The sequence below is a fragment of the Pipra filicauda genome, unplaced genomic scaffold (assembly GCF_003945595.2).
Source record: "Pipra filicauda isolate LSUMZ 115617 unplaced genomic scaffold, ASM394559v2 scaffold196_size3971931_pilon, whole genome shotgun sequence".
NCBI lineage: Eukaryota > Metazoa > Chordata > Aves > Passeriformes > Pipridae > Pipra > Pipra filicauda.
In genome coordinates this window covers 3,270,925-3,294,834 of record NW_024104305.1, presented here as the reverse complement: position 1 = coordinate 3,294,834, position 23,910 = coordinate 3,270,925, and the positions used below count along the sequence as shown (strand labels likewise).

At 48.7% G+C, this 23,910-nt stretch overlaps 1 protein-coding gene across 2 annotated transcripts in view; it reads right to left on the bottom strand.

Annotated features, from left to right (window-relative positions):
- GPD2 (glycerol-3-phosphate dehydrogenase 2) overlaps positions 1 to 23,910 on the bottom strand; it is a 47,593-nt gene that overhangs the window by 16,634 nt on the left and 7,049 nt on the right. The window contains exons 1-7 of one of the 2 annotated variants that reach the window (XM_027734600.2): positions 21,264 to 21,281; positions 20,651 to 20,757; positions 17,089 to 17,254; positions 15,210 to 15,334; positions 14,031 to 14,128; positions 12,994 to 13,157; positions 41 to 205 (exon numbers count right to left, since the gene is read on the bottom strand). In XM_027734600.2, the coding sequence (XP_027590401.2) occupies positions 41 to 205; positions 12,994 to 13,157; positions 14,031 to 14,128; positions 15,210 to 15,334; positions 17,089 to 17,254; positions 20,651 to 20,752 (820 nt within the window). In that variant the 5' untranslated portion in view covers positions 20,753 to 20,757; positions 21,264 to 21,281. Of the gene's footprint in view, positions 1 to 40; positions 206 to 12,993; positions 13,158 to 14,030; positions 14,129 to 15,209; positions 15,335 to 17,088; positions 17,255 to 20,650; positions 20,758 to 21,263; positions 21,282 to 23,910 lie in introns of those variants that run through there. The other variant, XM_027734599.2, reaches the window with a different exon arrangement.

Genomic DNA, 23,910 nt, shown 5'->3' with positions numbered 1-23,910 from the left:
CCGCGGTTCCTCTCCCGAGGGGCTCTGCCCGTGCACTCACCGGTCAGGACGTCCCTGCAGCGCACCCCGCACACGCGGAGCTTCCCGCTGGCCGGGTCCGTGCTCTTGAGCAGGCCGCGCACCTCGGCGTAGTTGGCGGTGGCAGCGCCGTAGCGCGCGGCCGTGAGGGCGATGGCCAGGTTCATGCGCGCGTCGTTGTGCTGTCCTGCGGGGAGGCACGAAGGACACCCGTCACCCACGGCGGGCGGGCGCGTGTCACGGCCCATCCGTCACGGCCGGGCCTGTCACATCCCATCGCCCTGACGGCCGCTCGCCCCACGGGGGTGTTTGCAGACGCGGCCCCTCGCCGGACGCCGCGTGGGCAGCGCCGTGTCCGGCCGTGCGCCCCGAGGGCCTCCGCGCGGCCCACACCACATACCCCGCTCAAAACGGAGCGCTCCTGCCCCTTCCCCTCCATTTAGGAGCAGACAAACCACTCTTTCCTCTCCCTTTTCCTTTGTAATCCTGCTGTAACTCTGCACTTGTATCCAAGAATCCTTTTGACAATCCAGTTGCTATTAACCAACAATTCTGATTACCAAGTGAACAAACACACAACACCCAACACCCAAAAACATCCTTTCAGAGACTGTGTCAAATTTAGCTGGTTTTTTCTTGTACATTCCTTTTAACTTCCCAACATACAACATAAAAGCACCCAAAAGAGAGAAATAAGTGGACAAGAATTAATGAAGGATTCTTAACATATATCATTAAAGATTTATTACTGAAATTCCCTCGTTAAAGAAAACCAAGAGAGAGGCGGAGGGACCATGAGGGGAAGATGATTAATTACTCTGAAATACTGGCTTCACCTGAGACTTTTCCTATTTATTATTGCACTGAAGTTGGAGGCCTGGATGCTGGCTGGAAAGAATTACTATACATTGAAGGGGCCAGGCTCTGTGTGTCCTGAATAATTAATTTCCAAGCAGGCTAAACTTCCCGAGGTATGGTTCACTTCCCCACCTGTTCAGACCACTCCTATCACAGATGATACTGATAAAGTGATAAATTTGTAATAGATACTGTAGTTGATTTATGTTGCCAGCATCCCCAATGTTTAGTATAAATGGTTTATGTAAAGTTTGGTCCTTCGGATTCTGCCTGCACCATCTCCAACCCCTGTGCAAATCATCTGTTCCCAGCTAAAAGGGCAAAGTTATAAAGATGGGATCAATGGCCTCGCAGGCGCCGCCTCCCCTCCCCAAAGCCCTCATTCCAACCCAGCCCAGGCCCTGCAGCACAATCTGTCTTCAGCTACGAGAAAAAAAGTTACACTGAGTGTACAGAAACAGCAGCATGATAAAGCACCGATGAAGAAACAAACAGTAACTCCAATTCCACTCAGCAAACAATGCCCAGAATCAGCTGCAAAAAAGAACAGCAAAACAACTGAGCAAGATGTCAGGAAAAGTTGGGGATGCTCCATCACACAAGATGCACGAGGGGGAACAACCATCGGTCAGAGGTGGCAGGCAAAGCATTCTATAAAGGCACCAGCATTGCTGCTGCTGTGGTGGCAGGGAGGAATAAATGACCTCATGAGGTTCACCCAGTTTAAGGCAGGGTTGAGAGAAGGAATACCTCGTGTGGAGAGGGAGTGATGGGTGGAAAAGGGCCAAAGGAGAGCAACAAGCTGTAGTACAGTAGTTGCTTCCACAGAACAGCACACATTCCAAAGGAATCCAGTGTTCAAGGAACATGGACATGGCACTCAGTGCTCTGGTCTAGCTGACAAGGTGGTGATCAAAGGTTGGACTCGATCTCAGAGGTCTTTTCCTACCTAAATGATTCAGTGATTCTGTAATCCAAGAAATGCTCCTCTAGCCCGAAGTCGAGGGCTTTCAGGGGCACAGTGCCCTGGAGATATCCCCCTTCATGGTGGTGCTGGATTTGGGGCCTGCCTGGCCCACAGGCACCACAAGGTTTGGCTGTGCAGGACCATGCAGCAGGAACAGCATCCCCAAACACAGCTCACCTGCAAACCCAGCCCTGGCAGACCATGGGCACAGGGGGTTCATTCCCTCGCTGCAGCAGGATCCTGGCCCAGGAGGGTTTCCTTAGTGACCTTCTGATCCTCCCTCTGTTCCTGCCACCAGCACCCAAGGTGGCACCAACACAGACCGGAGTCCTCTGGCCACCCCAGGGTGGGGATTCATCCCAAGGCAGCACAATTCAGTGTCAGCCAATATTAGCTTTGGTCTGCGGCAACTCTGACTGTTTAAATTTGGCAAGTTTGCCTCTGCCCAGATTTGTCACTTATTTGCCCAGAGCAAAAGCAATCCCGAGGAGCCAATCAGCAGAATAAATAATGTGTGAACGGGTAATTTCTATAAAGCCAAACTTCTAAGTAACCGTTGTTTAGCAAGCCCCAAATCCAAAGGCTGCTCCTAAAGTCAGAGTGAGCTCAGGACATGCTCAGTGCACATGCTCAGTGCACTTCAGGATTTGTACTACTGTGTCCAAAACAACATTCTCCTGCTTCCTCTGAACCTCTCATCCATTTTCCCCTCATCATTATTCTGATATGAGAACCCCTGCGTTATTACTCACTCCTCAGTTCAGTCCAGAAGGAACTGAGTGCCCATGGAATTTATTTGCAGGAAGAGGACTGGGAAATAACCACTTCCTGATGAACTACACTGGTAGAAAAACCCACTGGCTTCAGATTGATGTGACCTACAGCATGGAGCCCTCAAGTATTGCATAGCATAAGTAACAGAGAGCTGGAGAGATCTGGATTTGAAGGGAATGAAGAGTGGCTTCCCAGCTTGGGAATTTATCATCTGTAGAGAACAACAGTGAACAGTTTGGGAGAGATAGGATCATAAGACAATGGCTTTATACTCAGGAACAGCTGGTTTTTGCCTTTTTGTTTGCTTAAGGCCCTCCAATTCACATGTGTGTGTTTTCCCTCAGATAATTACATTAAAATCCTGCACTCGATCAGAGAATCAGAGAATTAGAATATGCTGGGCTGGAAGGGACCCACAAGGACCATCCAGTACGACTCCTGGCCCTGCACAGACACCCCAACAATCCCACCCTGTCCCTCAGAGCACTGTCCAAACCCTCCTGGAGCTCTGGCAGCCTTGGTGCTGAGCCCACTGTCCTGGGGAGCCTGGGCAGTGCCCAACCACCCTCTGGGGGAAGAACCTTTGCCTGAGATCCAACCCTGGATTACCCACCCCAGCCAGCTCTGCATCCCTGTGCCTCACAGCAGCACTGCAGCTCCAAAGCCAAACAAAACAATGACCCTCCCGGCTACCAGAGGTGACCCCTCGGTGACACTTCAAGGTTTTCCAAACGTTTAAGCCAAAAAGTTATTTTATATCAACAGAATGGCTAAGACAAGTTAATCTGACATCCTTCATAGATGGGGACACTCCTGGAGATCTCCTAACTGCAGGAAACCCAGTGAAATGGTAATTGTGACATTCACCAGGAACAGATGTTCACCAGCACCCTGCCCTGGAGAGGTCACTGGTGTTCAGCAGCACCCTGCCCTGGAGAGGTCACTGCTGCTCCAGGGAAGGCAGTCACACCCCAGCATCTTTGGGAGAAGCCTCTAAGAGCCAACTGATGGAATATGCTGAGTTCTCTATGCAACTCCTCCCGTGGCACCACTTGAGAATAAGAGGATTTTTAAATCCTTCGAGTTATTTCTAGCAAGGAAAACTGAAAGAATCATCCATCCCCTAATCCACTGCTGTCAACTGCCGTAATACAGTGACAATAGAGAGATACTTTAACTTCTAAGGGCAGTCAGCCCAGCTCTTCCCAAAACACTGGCCGAAGTTCTTTCACTAAATTAACACTGAATCCTCTCAAAATCCCCTCACTCTTAGAAGCCACACTGCTGAGGGCATTTAGTGTGCAAAGGCATTTTGAGTAAGTGTTCCTACATCACACTAAGCCCAACAGTGATGCCATTTGGTTTATAATTTCTTCTTTTTGTGTAATTTAGGAAAATTCTATTTTCACTCCTTAGTAGCAAATGCTGTATTTCTTTCTTCAGCCCCAAACAGACAATGTTTCCGTTGGCACTCACAGGATCCTCCCCCAGAGCGCACACAGTGTACGTTCAGTGTTATTTTTATCAGCGCTGAGCCCCAGCCAGGGAGTGGTAACAAAGCCCACAGACTGGAGAGGTTTGTTTGGGACTGGGTCAGGAGCATTGTGTGAAAACCAGAGCCTTAATGAGGCACTCTGGCAGTTCTAGTATGTTCTGTCCTGTGTCACTCTCTGACAACTATTACTGTTAAACCAACTCACAGAACCTCAGAATGGTTTGGGTTGGAAGGAACCTTAAAGTTCATTTTGGCTCCTCCTGCAGCTGCAGAGCTGTAACAGCTGGGCTTGCAGACTTCTGGCTTTAAGGAACAGGTTGGTCCCTGCAGCAGACACAAAACTCTCCTCACCTTTCCCCAGGTTACAGCCTTCCCTGACCAGGCACAGCTAGTCAGTGCTGGAGCTCGGGTTTAAGGGGAGGCAGCCACACAAGGAGATCTGTGACAGTCCCAATGAACCTTCTCGAGGGGGCAAGTTTCCCCTCAGAACCACCTAGCAGGCTCCTTGAAAAGGAAAAACACGTTAAAAGAAATATATGAATAAGACAAGTAGGCCTCCAGTGTGGTCACAACTCCAGATCCCTTTGCACTGTAGCCACACAAATAAGGGGGGTTTAGGTTTTTATGTTTCTTCTAAAAAGCTGAGGGAATAATGACAAGATAAACACCTGCAAATTAACTTGTTGCTTGTATGTTATTCTTTTATTGATACCAGTGAGCTCCACTTATTTAACTGGAATACCGAACTGAACTCACAGGCAGTCCACTGGTTTGGACCATTCCCAAAATCCAATCACCCAGCATCAAGATGGGGATATTACTGTGTAACCACACCACCACCATTCGTGGTCCCTCAAAGCACTGACATTCTAGAAGTATTTAAAAACAAGTGATATTCTTACCCCAGCCCGGCACTGGTAACTGCAGGCACACAGCAAAGCAACGCAGGAAACCAAACCCCTTCATGTTCAAAGTTTCCTCATTGTGTAGACAAATCTTACCCAAACCTCTCCAAAGTCAAGGCTGATGAGTGATTACACAATTATCCATGTATATTAGATATATACAATTACACATACCTAAGTCAACAGGACTACCATAAGTATAATTTTAAGTCAGTGCTTAATTGCATGGCCAGTTTTATCACAAGCATTAAGCAGGAACCCAGCAGCTGTTGGGTATATGGAAAGGCCTGCATCCCAGTTTGGGCAGATGAATCAGCTGGAGTGACTCAAAATTGTTCCAGACTTCTTTCAGAGAGACCTTGGCAAGTTCTCCTCCCCAGACACAATCAGAGTGAGTTCAGGGGAAACATCCACTTTGACTCATGAGTCACAAGTCACTACAATGCCCTCAGACCTGAACTATTTCTTTCTCTCTGGATCACACAAAACTGAAGTGGAATTTGCTGCAATCTCCCAGACTTTCAAGGATATGCAGCACTCACATCTTTGTTCCTGGCCTTCTCCAGAGGGACAAGTTGTGACTCAGACCCACCAGCCCCATCCCACTCACAGCACAGTGACAGCACACTGGGCTGGCCCTACAGCCCCTACAGCCCCAGAGAACCCGAGCACTGCTGGGCCCTGGGTCACCTGTGCTGCTGCAGGGAGGCCCCAGCGGCTGGGAAGGACAATATGCACCTAAGTATGCACAGGAAATAACCACACACACCACATTTTAACTCTCCCAGATCTGCCCTAAGATCTGGGCACTTCCAGTCCTCACTGTGTAAGAGCTTTCATGGGAAGGGAAGCCTCGAGCCTGGCCTTCTGACAGGTGAATTGATTCCAACAGGTTAAAACTCAGATTTGAAACATCCAGTTTTAATAATCCAGCAGCATCCAGTCATCCTAAATAATTTCTGGCTTCCTCCACTTAGGACCGTCTTAGACCATGAGAACTAAGCTTCCCTATTCTTGGAATCCCAGAACAGTTTGGGTTGGAAGGGACCTTAAAGCCTGTCTTGTCCCACCCCCTGCCATGGGCAGGGACACCTTCCACTAGCCCAGGTTGCTCCAACCTGGCCTTGGACATTTCCAGGGATGGGGTAGCCACAGCTTTTCTGGACAACCTGTACCAGGGCCTCCCCACCCTCACAGGGAAGAATTTCTCCCCAATGTCCAATCTAAATCTGCCCTCTGTCAGTTTAAAGCCATTCCCCCTTTTCTAGTATGAATAGTTGCAAATTACATACAGAGTTATAAACAAAGGAACAGCACGAGCAAGAGGCAGGGAGTCCATAAAAGCCTTTTTTTAAGGAAGAAATCCCAATACCCTGTGAATGTCTGTCTGATCGAGTCTGCTGCCAACTTACAGCACAGAAGCTGAAACTCGTATGGAAACCAAGATCCCAAACCACAAAAATAAGCCACAATATCCACACATCCAGTGACAGACAAAATCTGGAATTCCGTCCCTGTGCTTTATAATTACGCTGTTTCCCACTTCCTTTGTATCAGCCTTCAACTTGTCACTACAGTGCGAGCGCGTGTCAGCGGCAGGGACAGCAGCGCGTTGAAACGAAACCAAACACTGTCACTGTCAGTTTATGGAAGAGGCACTGAGATGTCCCCGTGAGGGCCCGTCACGGCCGGGGACACGGCCGGGGCACCGCGGCCCAGCACAGCCCCGTGGCACCCACGGCTGCCAGGGGCAAACTCCATCGGGGCACACTTGGGTATTCTTTGGTCCAGAGGAAGGCATGGATTCACCAGCCCGGTGTGCTGTGTTTGGCTGCCCACTGCTGTGTGACCCAGCAGAGCCCTCTCAGGGAACAGGACGTGGCAGGGGGGACACAGTGCCCTGCCAGAGCTGGAGAGAGGCAGCACTGCTCCCACGGATCACAGAATCACACCATCAGCAAGGCTGGAAGAGACCTTCAAAGTCATCTCCAACCATCAACCCAGCACCACCATAATCACCCCTAAACCATGTCCCCAAGTGCCACATCCAGGCTCCTCTTAAACACTTCCCTGAGCAACTTATTTCAATGCCTGGTCACTTTTGCAGTGAAAAAACTTGGAGGGCTTGTCCAATCTTACTGACTAGGTGATTCTGGGAGGATGAGCAATGTGTACCTTCCCAACCCTTCCCAGGGCCCAGGGCTGCCCATATGCTGACGGACACAGGGAGCAGGGGAAGGAGCAGGGGAAGGAGCAGGGGAAGGAGCAGGGGAAGGAGCAGGGGAAGGAGCAGGGGAAGGAGCAGGGGAAGGAGCAGGGGAAGGAGCAGGGGAAGGAGCAGGGGAAGGAGCAGGGGAAGGAGCAGGGGAAGGAGCAGGGGAAGGAGCAGGGGAAGGAGCAGGGGAAGGAGCAGGGGAAGGAGCAGGGGCAGGAGCAGGGGAAGGAGCAGGGGAAGGAGCAGGGGAAGGAGCAGGGGAAGGAGCAGGGGAAGGAGCAGGGGAAGGAGCAGGGGAAGGAGCAGGAAGCTGTACAGTTGTCCCATCACCCCTTCCCTCCTCAGCCACAGCAGGGAGCAGGGCACCTGCTACCTACCGACCCAGCCCTGAGCTCCCGTAAAACACCACCCCCCAGCACAGCACAGCTCCTTCCCTCCCCCTAAAGCCACGACACCCCAGGGACCACTCAGATGTTTGTGCCACGATGTGCCAATAACAGTGTTTTGCTCAGGAATAATCTTAAATCTTTTTGGTAACATGATCTGAAGAATTCTTCCCCGTTCACTTCTTAAGGGACACAACCCCCATCCTTTGCTTATACGAGCATTAAAAAAAGAGAAGAGAGAGGCCTGGAATTCACTGGAATATTCATCATTTTCAACCTTAAACCCACAGCGTACAAACAGACGAATCCAGCAAGTCAGAAAGCAAAGCCAATTTAATCTGTGGCTCCCCTGAGGTAAATGTAGTTCACAGTCCTGCCCCCACCCCAACCTCAGCCATAATCCCTGCTTCCTGGAGGTACGAAAGCACTGGAGTGAGGAAAATTCTGCAGCAGGATATAATGATCCAAAATGACAGGGACAATAATGACAATGAATTTCATGTCTTCCAGTCATGAGCTGGGGATGCTTGACTGGGCTGACTTACACAATTAAATTGTTACAGGTACAGCAGGATGCAGTTACCATCCGCCAGCTTTTGGGAAGGAGCCTCCAGCGCAGGGAAGGGAGCGCTGCGGATGCACGGCCCTTCTGTCGGGAGCAAAGGGCTCATCCTGCAGGGACGTGGCTAAGCCTGCACCTCTGACAGAGGCAAAACTGGGTTAAAGATGCAGCTGGTTCAGGCCATTGATTTTATCCCTTTTGAGAAGGATAAAACAGCTCTGACGGGCAAAGCACGGTGGGAGTCGGCAGCAGCACCAGCAAACGGAGACCCACGGGTTGTGCCAGGGATAACTGGGGTTATCCTGGATCCCCACTGCTGCTCGTGCCAATACAGCAAGGAAAATACTCTGGCTGCTGTGGGCTTTCACTGTACCTGCAACCCAGCAGAGGCAGCCAGAATTCCCCTCTGAATTCCTCACATCCTGCCCGTTTCCTCCAGGGTTTCACAGACAGCTCTATTTTATGGAACACAGGACAAAATGTATCGGAAAACAAGAGGTTATGGAACATACACAGAGTATTTCCCTGGTTATACCCATGGTTAGTGTGCCTGCAAGGCTTCTCCCACCCATCTAGCCTCAGGTTTGAAATACCAAGAAATGTGAGGAGCTGTGTATTTAAAATCACCTATGGAAAGTATTTCTAGTGACAAACTGTCAGAGTTTTTATACCCAGGGAAGGAAAAACAGCCACAGAGTTGTCTGTAATACCCCTATTACAGCTCAACATCTCCAAATATCCATTTGTCAAACATGAATTATAAAGCTATAACATTTCATAATTCAGGACACACTCAAATCCTAGGAAAAATAGCTACAAGAGCCTAAATAAAAAAAAGCATTTATTCCATTTTTGACAGCTTAATGAATGCCCTACTCTTTTGCATTGATTTTTGTGTGTGTCTGTGTGTGCCTGGGAAGGATTTCTCAGGGGGTTTGCTGTAAACAGGGAAAGCGAAATCCTCTGCCAAGGCTTTTTACACCTTTAAATAACCTCCATATTAAAATATTTCAGGAGAGAATGTATACAAAACTACTGAGAATGCAAAAAAATAAAAGCCAACTACTTACATCCCAGTAAACATACTGGAAATCTGTAGAACAAGACATTAAACAACCCAATCCCCTGATGTGGCAGAGGAGTCCAAGAAGTAGCATATGTTAATTCCTGCTTTCAGGAAATAGCTGGAAATTCAGAGAGCGGGGTCAGCAAAGTTCTAAAATTTTAAATTTGTGACTGATTCTGGAATACAAATTTTCCTTACGCACCTAAAGGCTCATCTTGCAAGAAAAAACATGTTAAAAATGTCTGCAAGCACCTAGAAATGGAAAAATAATGTATCTTAAAGAAAACCGTGCCACTTGGAATTGCTGAACACCTTACATTGACACATGCTGGCCAGCTGGATCCCTGCTGTAATGGCTCTCCTAGTTTTTACCATAATGAACTCTATATAATTCAAATGGAGATGAATTCTTCCCTTTGAAGGGCTTTGGAACAATCCTGCCCTGATCCTGAGCCAGCCCAGCCTCTCCACTGTGCCTCTTCCCCAGTTGTCCCCGAGCCCCCTAAGTGGATCTGACAGATTCCTGCTCACATAGCAGCCGCCTTCTCCCCCCAAAATGTTGCCTCTTTGCTATTCAGGAGTATCCTCATACCAACAAATGCTAAATGCAGTCTGACATGTCCCCCTAAGAAACAAACTTGTAAGTTGTGGCTTCAAAGCAAACCTTGAATAAATAGGACACGTTGTGTACACCCCGGCTAACATCCAACATATGCTTTGGCTTCCCGATGCTCAGGCAGAGCAGGAATAGCCTCTGGACAAGGCTGTGATTTGCTCTTGCTGGTACTTCCAACATTTATAATGTACCATTTTTTTTTGCCTGTATAAACAATTTAGAAGATGTAATGAAGACGACCCCGGCGCCGTTTGGGAACAACATCCTCATGAATTATGGATGGCTGGACGTGCCACCGGCCCCACCACCAATTACAGCCCCACACAAAGAGCATTCCCGGGCTTCCCCCTGCAAAGGCACACGGCCACCACCACTGAGGCACAGCTGGGCAGGGGCCTGAGCACAGAAAGCACTGCCTCACATACCCAGGATTTTTAATTCTCCCCTTCGGTGCTGGGCATCAACATCTGTGATCGTTAACAGCCCCGTTATCAACAACCACAGGGACAAGGGATGACGGACAGGAATAAAGGAAAGTGGGAAAACAGGAGAAAACTACCTTTAACTGCAGTTACAGAAACAGTCAAGACCAATTTATTGATTAATTATGTAGGGAAGAGACAAGGGATGGACAGAGAAGACAAAGATATCACTGACTTTAAGACTTGTATTTTTTTCTTTGTCGTTATTTAATGCTTTATTTTATGACTAATCATTCTGAAAGTACTAAAAGCAGCTTAATTCCATTTATCACCCCCTTCTCTACTTTCAGTTCAATTCCCTTTCCCTTTGTCCTCCATTCCTCTGGATTTAGGGTGTGAAGTGTAGCATTAAAATTCAAGCATAATGATTTACAAGACCTAAAGGGTGCCTGCTGAAACGTTATGGCTTAAAACAAATTTCCTGTGGCCAGAACAGGTTAACTGATCAGGATAAAACAGCTCATGTGCTCCAACCCCACACGAGCCCAGCGAGCCCAGGGGCTGACCTGCAGAGGGGGCACTGCAGGCAAAACTGAGTCGAAATGTGGCACGTTAAGAACTGATTTAACATTTCAGTTGGGAAGTCTTCTGCATTAGGTGCAGCCTCAAAGCACCCAGATGTGTATTATCAACACACAAACTTCACCCCTTTCAGAACCACTTTATTCTTCAGGGAAACTGAGGTTTGGTGGAGCTTTGAGAGGTTTTTCAATTTTTTATCCCTGCAAAACACCAGTTCTTTACATTCTGCCTAAACCTGGGGATAACTAAGCTGTATCTTATAAAGAAACCAAAATAAGGCAAGACATACAATATTTTTTCTTTTCTATTTTACACTTCTTCATTTCCAATATTTAGAGTCTGGGTTTGTTTTCTTTTGTTGGGATGGCACCAAAACCTCCAGAGACATCTCTCAGTCACTCAGAGCCCTGCCCTGCTGGTGTTTGCCATCAAAGCCCAATCTTTAGATTTATTGCAACACCGTTCAAAATAACTATTCATCCAGGAAACCTGAGGACTAATTTTAGGGCTATCCTGAAAGGTGCATCTTTGGAATGTTGGGAGTAGTAAATAGCCACGATATAGCCAAATTACTTATTTAATCATAAAAAACTTCACTGGATTATAAACGGATTTCAAGCTATAGTGCTCTTCTGAGGAGTGTAATTACAGCTAAGAGAACCACTCCATTCTTCTGGCATGCTCCTGGGATCCCTCAGAGCAGGCTAAGGGATAGCTTAGGATAAGGAATAAAGAAATCTGAATTCCTTCTTTGTATCTACAGCAGCTGCACAAGGGTACAGTGTACAAAACCCACCACATAATCCCACAGCAAATTTTGCTTCCAAAAACCCCTTATTTCCTTGAGACCTCAAAAATAAGACAGATGAGATGCAGCTCCCTCAGAGATAGGCAAAAATCAAGTCCATCCCTTAAATACCACCCTACTCCCAAACAAGAACCTGCACATACGTATTCCCACACATACATACGAATTTTTAAGTTTTTTTTCCAGCTGCTGGGCTCTGTCTGAGACACCTGCAATTACCAACATCAGCTTTAGCCAGAAGCCTCACAAGCACTATTGGAGCCCAGCGTGTTTCCAGAGTCCCTCCCAGGCCAGAAGCCCCTTTGATGAGCTGATGAAGTGTAAATGCAGATCTACAAAGGGAAAAGAACTCCCTTTGTAACCCATCTTGTGTAAAGGCCTTTCTGCTGCCAAAAGGTCAGAAACCACACCTTCAGGTACAAACTAACCAGAATGGTACCACTGGGGAAGTAAATCAGCACTTCAGTTATTTATTTTGGAGGGATCCTCCAAGCCTGCAAGGAATCCATGGCTTGCTGCCTTATCCAGAACACGGCAGGATATTCTGATATTACCTGTCTCGCCCCATTTCCAAGGAAGCCTTACCAAACTTTCTGTCCTGGAAGTGGAAGAGGAGGAGGAACAGCACCAATCTGGTGGGACAGCACACCAGTCTGCTGCAATGAAGAGCCAGGCCCCCTTCTAGGAACTCTTCCTCTCCGGAATCATTAATTAATTATTTAATTATTAATTAATTAACCCATTGTTTAAAGGGGTTTTAACAGAAACCATTCATGTCTTATGGCAATCTTTAGTATTTGATTGTAATTACTAAATGCTCTTTTTGCAGAGCAACTAATTTTACTGATGATATACAAACTAATTGATCCAGGCCTCATCCAACCCAGAGTGAGAACCACAATCACCTCATCCAGATCCAGGTTAGAAGTTGTCTGCACAGTGGAAGTGCCACAGCAACCCACTGGACATTGCTGGAACCATCAGATTTTCTTGACTTCTTCCTCAAGAAGAAGTGTTCAATCCAAGAAGTGCAGAGCACCATGCCCAGCTGGGAAGTTGTAGGGAATCACCAGAACACTTTCACACGGCACTACACCCACTAGCCAAGAAAACCAATATATTTTCTCCTACCTTCAGTAAGCTACTGTCACAAAACCATAATTTACCTACCAAACTCACGCTCAAGAGGCAAGCTGAATCCTTCAGGCTGTTGTTCTTCCCTTTAGAGGCTCACTGTACAGGACCTACAGCCTCACCCCCGTGTTTCTGCCCCCAAACCCAGCACGACACGAGCACTGGAAGCACAGAGAGCGACGTACCATCGTAGTAGACAATAGCTCCAACCAGCTTGTCCTTGCGCAGCATCGGGAAGAGCTCCAAGGCTCTTGACTTGGTGAGGACATAACTTCTCTTCAGGCACTGGCTTCCTGCCACCAGGTCATAGAGTTTTATCCCAATCCAGTAGTACGGCAGCTGCCACCACCTGCATGGAAAAAAGTACCCATGAGGTGAAAACAATGAAGAATTTAGAGGTACATGCACACACTGTTATTGTAGCACAGAGCCTGTTGAGTAACAGTGTGTTGTATTACACCAGTTTTACCTCCTACCTTCACACAAGCTCCTGGTACCACAATGTAATGTAAATACTCAAGTCTGAGGTATTGTTTGCTACTGTTTTCAACAGAGCTGCTCACTGCAGTGAGTCAAGCAGATTCAAGGCTTTGTTTGCTCTAGAATTAGGATCTAAACTGGCTTTTTGTACTTCAGGACCACATAAAAGCAGTCGATCACCAACCTGTGTGAGCTCCAGTTTTTATTAGCACCTTCCATTAAGTCAGGAATAATAAAGACAGGAAGGATCTTAATAAAATTAAGATCATTCAGCAAAATCTCCCTGCTCTAAGTAGCCTGTTCCAGTGAGTAACTGTCCTCTGAGATCTGAAAACCTAACCCAAAGCACTTAGACCCCGTTCCTCAGAGGAGAAGGAAACTGTTCTCTCCATACTCAAGCAGCCTGTGGCCATAGGGATGAACACCACATTGCTGAGAACACTGTGATGGGTGTGTTGAAGATAAGGGTGTACTGAGAGAATAGCAAACAACATCCTGGGAATGAGAATTCTTTCCAGCTGCTCCTAACTGAGGTGCTGGAAGGGCCCCGAAGAGCTGCACCTCAAAGCAGCCTAAGAAACCTTCATGTTTCTACAGTCCAGCAACATCTCACCCGCTGGAGGGCAGAGCTTGTGACAGCTTTGGGGACGTGCTTTGGGAAGGGGGACCTGGGAACTTCTCCAGGGACGTGGATTGCTTGTCAGCAGGCAAGGGAAAGGGGAGATGGCCGAGCAGAGCTTACTTGTAGATGGGCAGCATGATGGGCAGCGGAGCGGAGAGGTGCGGGGCGCTCTGCAGCAGGTGGGCACGCTCCTCCAGAGCCTCCTTCACCATCCTGTACTGCAAACAGAGAGCCAGGTCAGCCACACCCACCCAGCTCCAACCCACGGGCAACACTCAACAAGGAACCGCATCAAAGCCACCACCTCACACCATTCCCACTCGCCTTCCAGAGACACACCGAGAGCCGCTGGAAAACTCAACAGTTGAGGAAAACCATTCCCGACAAAATTAACCTTCAGTAATTTAATCTTGGTGTCTTGGCAGGTCAGTTGGATAATTTCTGATTTCAACATAAAGCACACTAAGCCACACTGCCCTAACGATGGGCAGGAGGCACTTGGGAGGGCTGGGACGTGTCCCACAACACAGCTTCCAAGCCAATTCCCACACTTAAATCCCACCCTAACTCCAAGCTGCAAATGCAGAAGGGTTCTTGTCCAAACCAATCAATGTACATCAACATGAAGTTGTTCTTTGGCAAAAAAGGTTGGTTTCTACATCTGGATAACTGCACGGTTTAGATATTTTCCCCTGAAAATCACCATTTCTGTAGCAGTGCTACAACTGCCAGAACATACTTTGAGAGGTTTCAATGGGAAGACAGTGCAATTCCTCAAAACAGGAATACCAGGCTTCCAACAACACAGGAATATACAAAAGCATTTATATATAATCACTCATTTACCATATTTTCTTTCCCCTTGCCAAAATACACCTCTTATTTACCATCTTTTTCCCTATGACAAAATAAATCACTCATCAACAATATTTTTTCCTCATTCCAAGTTAAATCATTCCTTTACTATGTTTTCTTCCCCCATTCCAGAACAAGGACAGACAGACCCACTCCCCCAGATTCTGACCATGACAAGTAGAAAGCTCTTTTTATTCTGAGACCAGCCCTGTCCCTGCCTTCCTGGCCCCAGATCCACAAGGCCTGGCCACTGCACTGCCCACCAGAGAGCTGAGCCAAGGCAGCAGCCTGGAAAGCTCCCCAGGAGAAGACACTTCCCATGCACAGTGGCTGTGGCACACAACAGTCAAGGAGTGGAAAAAATCAAAAGGAGAACCGGATCTAACTGGGACAGGGGAAGTGTCTACCAGAAATTCTTGCTTAACAACCAGCACAAACAATTACCTGCTCGAAATCCAACTTCATGATGGCCTTCTGGAGGTACCTCACCCCACCATGGATCAATTTAGTGCTCCTGCTGCTGGTCCCCGATGAGAAATCATACCTTTCTAGAAGGGCTGTTTTTAGTCCTGTGTTACCAGAAAACCAAATTAACTTCTTAAATTACACAATTTGTATGTAATTCATTAAAGACACTTCTCTAGGGTAGAGACAATCACAAGAAAAATTACTCTGTACATGGATGAATTTGTATTCAAAGTGTAGTGCACTGTCTATATTGTAATGAAAAATTTTAGCCTCCTTCCTGAGGGAAAAGTCAAACCAGAACTTAAACAGAAGCACATTAAAAGCTGGATATTTCACAATGGAAAGGCATTACAGCACATTACAGGGGCCACGCTCCCGCAAGCAAATGAGAGCTTGGATGCACGGCAGGGACAGAGGGTTTGCATGGACACTTCCAGGTCCTTGCAGCAGAGAGCTCTACACCTCTTGCACTAACAATTTAAACAGCATTCCAGAGAGGGAGACAACTGACAGCTTTGCTTGCTTACACTTTGCCTGAGGTGCCCAAAACCAGGCGAGAGCTGGCCCTGGGCACCTTCAGGGAGAGCTCACCAGGGAATGTGGGCACACCCAGAATTCTGACACAACAGGAAATATCTGATCAGGCTTATCACAGAATCCTTTGGGTTGGAAAATCCCTCCAGGATCATCCAGTCCTCCCTGTGCCCATTCCCCACCTTGTCCCCCAGCCCAGAGCACTGAGTGCCACGGCCAGGCCTTCCTGGGACACCTCCAGGGCTGGGCACTCCAAACCTCCCTGGGCAGCCCCTGCCAAGGCCTCACCACCCTTTCCATGAGAAATTCCTCCTGATGTCCAACCTGAGCCTCCCCTGGCACAGCCTGAGGCCATTCCCTCTCCTCCTGTCCCTTGTTCCCTGGGAGCACAGCCCGACCCCCCCAGCTCCCCCCTCCTGTCAGGGGGTTGCAGAGCCAGAAGGTCCCCCCTGAGCCTCCTTTTCTCCAGGCTGAGCCCCCCCAGCTCCCTCAGCCCCTCCTGCTGCTCCAGCCCCTTCCCAGCTCCGTTCCCTTCCCCTGGCTCCAGCCCCTCAATGTCTCTCTTGTCATGAGGGGCTCAGAACTGGACACAGCACTGGAAGTGCCTCAGCAGTGTCCACCAGAGATTTTAACATCTACTGGTCTCCCAAAACTTTTCAGTCCTTAAAAAAAATCTAATTATTACTAGTAACTTCCAAAGATCAGAGCAATATATTTTTGTCAAATGTGACTTAAGATTAATGGACACAATCAGAAAAAATTTGGTGAAGATTTATCAAACACATGAAAAGCAAAATTTGTTGTTAAGTGAAGCAAACACAATAAAGGAGCAAGTTCCATGAACGAACAGCAATGAGAGGCAACTCATTAACCAAATGCCCAGGAATATTTCACACCTCAGAAATCTCCTGACATAATCAGAATATCCAAGAAAAGGATAAACAGAGATTAACTGTAATAATTTCTACCTGCTTTACAGCTGCCTTTTCTGCCCCAGCACACTGGTGGCACTTCCAGTGCATTTGCTTAAACTCACCTTCCCTCGCCCTTTCCCCAAGTTAAGGCTCCACAAAAAGCTAACATCAACCCTGCTGTTCCTGGGAGCCTCTGAAACCAGTTACCAGCTAATGCCCCAGGGTGGGGCAATGGGAGCAGGGATCTGCTGTATGGACCTTCTTCAAGTTCCCTGTACCTCCTGAGAGCAGAAGTCGTATAACCAGCACTCAGGGCACACCTCCTCTACCTTCGAGGAGATTTGAAAAGCCAGTCTTATAAGTTTATTATAAAGAATAAGCCTGCAACTGAACTTCCAGGCCCTTACCTCTGGTGGCTGCATCCAGAGCACAGCCACAGCCTGTTGCTCCTCCTCCTATGACAATGACATCAAATTCACTGTTGGTTTGCAGGGCCAAAATCTGCTGTTCTCTCGTGGGGAGCTGGTTCTTCACTGGGACAACCTCTGCAGCCTGAACCTCCACCAAGGCACCCTGCAAAGATTAAACACAGCCCACGATAAAGGGAAATAAAGGGAAAATTAAGATTTAGGAAAACCCAAGTTTGGCAATTCCCAGCATGACCCCTGTTTTTTCCCCAAACACACTGCTTGTGGCTGCCATGGGCTGCCATCCTTCCCCCAGGCCAGCCCTCCTGGGGCACAGCCTCACCTGAGCTGCATTAAGTGCTCATCCCCCTGTGCCCAGGCTGGGCTGCAAACGCTGGGAACAAAGGTCTCCTCATTAGGAGCTGTTTAAAGCCGGCTCAGCCCTCAAACAGAGCCGAGCTCCCGGCGCTCCAGGCACACACAGACAGAGGAGCAGGGAAGCAGGGAGGTGAATCCTGATGAGCCTCCCCATTAGTCTCCCCTCGCTCTCCCTCCCGTGTTTACACAACATGTGGCTGCTGGCAAAGATCACCGGGTGAGGGACAGACTTTGGGTGCTTCAAAGAAATTCAGCTGCCATGTTATTCACTTGGCCATGCAATTCTTCCCATTCCCACCTATTGCTGCCTCCTGCCCTGCTCTCTCCCCTGCCCTGGCCTCTCCAGCAGTGCCAAAAGCTTTTATATCCCACAAAGTATTGTAGAAACATAGCATAGAATCCCAGAGTGGTTTGGGTTGGAAGGGATCTCAAAGCCCATCCTGTTCCACCCCCTGCCATGGGCAGGGACACCTTCCACCAGCCCAGGTTGCTCCAAGCCCTGTCCAACTTGGCCTTGGACACTTCCAGGGATCCAGGGGCAGCCACAGCTTCTCTGGGCAACCTGATTTTACATCTCAGAGGGGTCCATCCAGGGATGAGGAGTCCACAACCTCTATAAAGTATGGAACAGTGATACAGTTCCAGTACCTGTTTTTCCAGGGAGTCATGGACACAAGGATGGAGACAGTGAGAGGATCCAGCCGTTCCTGTCTCCACTCCTTCCTTGGTGGCTCTAAGACATCCCTCTGCCCTGTGCTCCACAGAGCTTTGCTGTGAGCCTCCAGCCACGGCTCTCAGAGCTTCCCCTCCCAAAAAGGGACAGGACTTGAAGCACATCTAAATTTTCCTGCTGAACACCCAAACATGCTCTGATTGCAGAGCCAAGGTTGGCTCCTGCTCCTCCTGGGTGAGCTGCTGCTGCAGCAGTGCTGGGTCATCCCAGTGACTGCAGCCAGGCAGCTGCTGCCAACTTCCCAGCTTCCCTGAACCCCACCCTGCGACTCCCAGACAGCACTGACCAGCAGGACACCGGGAAGACTAAAACCACCTGTGGCTCAGTCTCACACAAGTTTTGGCTGGCCAAGCTCAGTTGGTGACCTTCAGAGAAGGCAAAATCCCCACCTCCAAATTAGCTTTGCGCTGGGTTTCCAGACAATATTCCAGGTGTACAACTTAACTTCAGGAAAATAAGAGAACACCAGAAAAGCCAAACTCAGAGTACAAGAAGTACTGGTGTCAGTCGGGTTTGACTCTGTGTTTTGGTTTGATTTTAAACACATTTTTTACAACAAATGGCTCAAAGCAGAACCAGAGCACAGTCCCCAGCATCCAGCCCCTGGTATTGCCAGAGTCTGGAGATTAGCCCTGGAATATAAGCAGAGTGATTAGCACCAGGAATTGATATAGATATGATGCATCTTGCTGTCAATTAAATGGGGGAGTGAAGAAAAGCTGCACACAGGGATTCCATCTGCAGTAACGTGATTAGTTTGGCAGTGAACAAGTGTGTTTACTGAAATAAGCAATTGCTGTTTATATCTACAATTTCTCAGGCAAGAGTTCCCTGAATGGTTTTGATTACACTCTTAGTGAGAGGAATTTAGTTTGGCAGTTTGAATTTAATCATCAAGTTATAAAGTGATCTAGTAATCCATAAGCCAGTGCTCTTGTTAATTTGCTACTGTAAATCTCCAGGTAGGTTTGCAGAGTCAAATTCATCATCCTTATTCTCTTAAACAAAAAAAAAATCAAGTAATTAAAACTCCCCTAAGCAGCCCCCAATGCATTATCATATTATCTCACTATTGGATTCACCTTGCTGAGCAATTCCCACTGACCAACAACACACTTCCACACAGGGAAGAGAGGATTGGGAAAGGACAACAATGTCTTACAGCTCCACACCAAAGCAGTGCCTTTCCCCTTGGTGACTACAGGGAGGGAGGGGAAGAAAAGCTATCAGTGTTTGCCAGCTCGACTTGGCACATCCCAGAACACCCCATCAATTCAGTCAGGAAGCAAGAGGATCTGGTACGTCCACCTCTCTGTCACCACTGGTGTTGAAGTGCTGGTGGAACAGTACTGAAGCCAGGCTGTGAAACCCTGGGATAAAGACTCCGGAGAGAGTTCAAAGCAGCACTATCAGCTCCAAGCAAGGCAGGAAGCACCATGGGGACCTCACTTGAGAGCTGGGGTTTATTTTCTGCAACAGTGCCTGAAGCCATAAGGATCCTGGCTTATCCACTTCCCAGCTAGGCTCCCCAGAAATGACTCATCTCATTCCCAGCTGTTCCTCCTCCCCACAGAAACAGCCAGAAGAAGGATTTAAAAGCCATGTAGATGTGGCATGTGGGGACAGGGGTCAGTGGTGGCCTTGGCAGTGCTGGGGGAATGGTTGGACTCAGTCTGAGAGGGCTTTCCCAGCCTCCACAAGTCTGTGGGTCTGTGATGGAGAAGGGAGTTAAAGAGCACGGCCATGCTGACCCTGCTGTGAGGAGCAGACATCCCAGGGAAGCCTATTTTCTACAACAGCAAGATCCAACACACAGACTGGCACTGGAATCTCCTGCACCTTTCTGCTCCCACTGCTGGAGTGTACCAGCAGGTCTCCAGCACCTTCCCTGCCTGCAGGGAACTGACTCTGCCTGTGCCACAGTGACCTCGAGCACAGCCCTGAAGTGACCCCCGAGCTCACCAGTGCCTGGGCTGTGCCCACCAGGGACAACAGGAGCCGTCCCACAGACAGCCTTGGCACAGATCCTGCCCCCAAACTGCTTCCAGCCCCATGAACTGAACAGGAGGTGGCACTGCCACTGTTTTGGAGCCGAGATGTTCAGAGGTAGTGCTGGTGGTTTCACTTCCACATTCTAAGCTTGAAAATACTGTCCAGACAGTGCTTATACTTCCATCAGGACTTTCCACTCCTCCCACAACCAAGTAAAACCCCCAGTAGCACCCAAAGGTCACTTTTTAAGCATGAAAAATGATTTACAAGCACCACACTTCCCCACCAGTCACAGACCCACGCCAGTGAAGCAGCTTTAATGCCAAGATCAGCGCCTGCCAAACCAAGCCAAGAGGCTCTTGGCACTCCTCCCCAGACAAAACCATTCCTACGAGCCTGACATACGCTCCGACAGATTTTAAGTTTCATATTTTATCAGAAATCATAATTAATACTTACGTGTTTGTTTCTATACTGAGAAAATTGAGAGAGGCCAAAAACTGTTGCTATGGCACCTCCTCCAATGAGAGCAGTTCCTTTCACTGCCTTCTGAAATGCCATTTTTACTGGAAGAAAAGAAGATAAAAATTAAATCAGCAGATTTACCATGTCAGAATCTGGGCTACACAGGAGAGACCATTTGCAGAAACTAATGACAATGTTGTGACAAGTTGAAATTTAGAGTAGCAATGTCTTAATTAGCGATTTTCATTGCAATATTAATAATTTCTAAACAAAGTCTAGACAGAGGCAAGCCAGAGTGCTCTGGTGCTTGCTGTGAAAGCTGAATGACAAGAGTATTCAGATCTGAGGAGACTTGTACACACCCCCACAGTGACACTCCTGTCTGTGACGAGTACTTCCAATGCCATGGCAAAGGCAGACCAGGAACAGCCTGTCCTCAGCCGTCAGGGCACCAAATCCTTGTCCCAACACCCCAGTGGATCTGCTCCACAGCATCACCCTTAGCTACCCTCCCATCCCATCGAACTCCTGCTACAATCCCATTAGCCTAAGAGCACTCCATCCTGCTTTCCAGCTGGGAATTACACACCAGCACAGCCCGTCCTACCCCGGAATGGTGTCTGGTCAGGACGTGGGTCCCTCAGCGAGAGGCAGCAGCACAGACAGGGACAAGACTGAGCGGCTGGAAAGCAGCACAACACTTTATCATCCAGCTCCAGAGGGTTTAAAACCAGCCCTATGTGGGTCAGGCTAATTCTTAATAGACCCAGTGTTCGGATCCTGAATGAAAAATTTGCATGGGACTGACCTGAATCTTAAGCAGGCACAACCTACTCCATCTTCCCTGGCCCGTGGGGCTCCTGTGGTGTTGGAGACAACACACATCCCGTGAGAGGGACTCCTGTCAGCATTCCGGGCCCTCCGGACACGGACACACCTCTGTCCAGGGCACAGCCTGCCCCAGCACTGCCCAGATAACAGATTTAGCACCACTAAAGCTTAAAGCAGACGTGGGCAATGTGTGCAGCTCCATGCCAAGAGCGGGACACCAGTGGATTGACAACACGGCAGGAGCAGCTCTGGGGCAGGAGCAGGGGGCCAGGGCAGCTCCCCATCCCAGGGCTGGGCTGGGGGTCCTGCAGCCTCCCCCGAGGCTTGTCAGGACACAAACACACAACCAGGGCACTTCACTGACCTGCCCATGTGCCTGCACATGCCGTACACAGAGACACGTTCCCAGAATGGATTGTCCCAAAGGACAATCCCTTCCCCGGGAGGGTGGGGAGGCCCTGGCCCAGGTTGCCCAGAGAAGCTGTGGCTGCCCCTGGATCCCTGGAAGTGTCCAAGGCCAGGCTGGACGGGGCTTGGAGCAACCTGGGCTGGTGGAAGCTGTCCCTGCCCATAGCAGTGGATGGGACTGAATAGGCTTTAAGGTCCCTTCCCACCCAAACCTTAACCTCATTCCTGTAAGCACAGCCAACACTCATCCCTGCTTCCCGTGCCCTTGCTTAGACCTCTCCTGACACTTTGAAAACCAGGGACATACCTGCCAGAATTACACCATTACCCTTTCATGGAATTAGAGCAGCACACAGTACACAAACCACTGACTAAAAGCCCCAGTGATCATCGTCTACACCAGCTTGCTTTAAAAAATGCAGCTTCCTAGACAACTCTGAAGGTATTTTTTTTCCAACAAGAAAATCATTATCTTAGGACTGCAAGTTTTACTGGGCCTTTTTAACAGGCATTTTATCAGTACTTGTAAAAAACCAAAAAACCAAAAAAACAACCCCCCTTCCAAGTTTTTAAAACTGAAGAAATATTGTAGCTGTTTGACCTTTACGCCTTTAGTTTTATATTAAAAAATATTACTGCATCAACCTGAATCTATAGTTTCTCTCATTGTCAATCACACTAGAAATGTCACTGTATATATAACTGAAAAAAACAATCAAAAATCCCCCGAAGTTGTGTAGTAGATTTCTAAACTGTCTGTGGGACAATTCTGCACAGCCTGAAATCAATCAGGAGAAATCAACTCCACCCTCACTCCGAGTTACAGACACCTTCTGCTGTATGGCAGCACCCAGCAATCTCTACTGCCAATTCAGGCCATTAACTGTCCCTGTACGTATCAAAAAAGGACAGCCAGCCTTCAGAATTTAATTAATTCCTTTATCCCGTTCACAGCAACTCAGGGAACAGCAATGGCAAGCGCTGGGCACGACCACGGTGCGGCACACAGGGAATAGGGTCAGGATGGCTCCCAGCAGGAGCTGACCCTGCTCTCACTGTGGATACAGCCACCCTAACCACACTGAAGGGACATTGGATGTGCCACAGAGAACAGTTCTGCCACTGTGATCGTGCAGGTAACATTTATAACACACACAGGGGCTGGGTGCTGGCTGTACAGGAGGGATCTCTGGCCTCAGCCCTCGGGAAGGGGCTCCCCTCTGCTCACCCCACACCGGGGGCGTGTGGCATTAGCTCTCCTCAGAGCTGAGACCCCGATTACAGGCAATTCTCCAGAGAAAGGAACCCTCCCAGGAGCCCTGCTGCTCAAATTGCCACATCAATCTTGCTCACCATCCCTGTGAGAAGCTTATTCAGGGACAAAAAGGAAAACAGGGCTTAACGTAAACCACTCCAGCGCAAAGCCAGACAGGCATTCCAACCTGCAGACGGGGCTTTTACACCTGGAACAGCTCAATTGCATCCCAGGAACCCAGGAGCCCACCTTTGGGAGGTCTGAGCAGATGTGTCTGGATGAGCTTGGGGCATTAGCAGGGGCTGCAGAGCCTGGACAGTCCTCTGGCACCGACGTGCCAGGCTGGTCTGGGCTCTGCTGGGGCACAGAACATCTCCTGTGGCTTCCCCTGGAAAAGAACAGCACTGCAGGTGGGAAATGGCACATCACAAGGATGGATCAAACGCTGCCCCAGCAGTCACAAAGCCAGAGGGAAATTAGAGGCTACAAACACTCACTTGTGGGGTTTTCCTCCAGCGCTGTCCCAGACGGCTGGGAAAGGCTGCTGGGAAAGGCTGCTGGGAAAGGCTGCTGGGAAAGGCTGCTGGGAAAGGCTGCTGTTGGCTCTGAGCAGGACACACCAGGGCACAGATGAAAGGCGAAGGAATGCAGCCCAAGTTGTTCCCAGGAGGGCTGTACCCAGGGAAGAGCCTACCCTTCCAAACCCCTCCTTTACTGCGAGCAGGTACTGAAGCCTGTTTCTCTTCTGAGCTGAGATCAA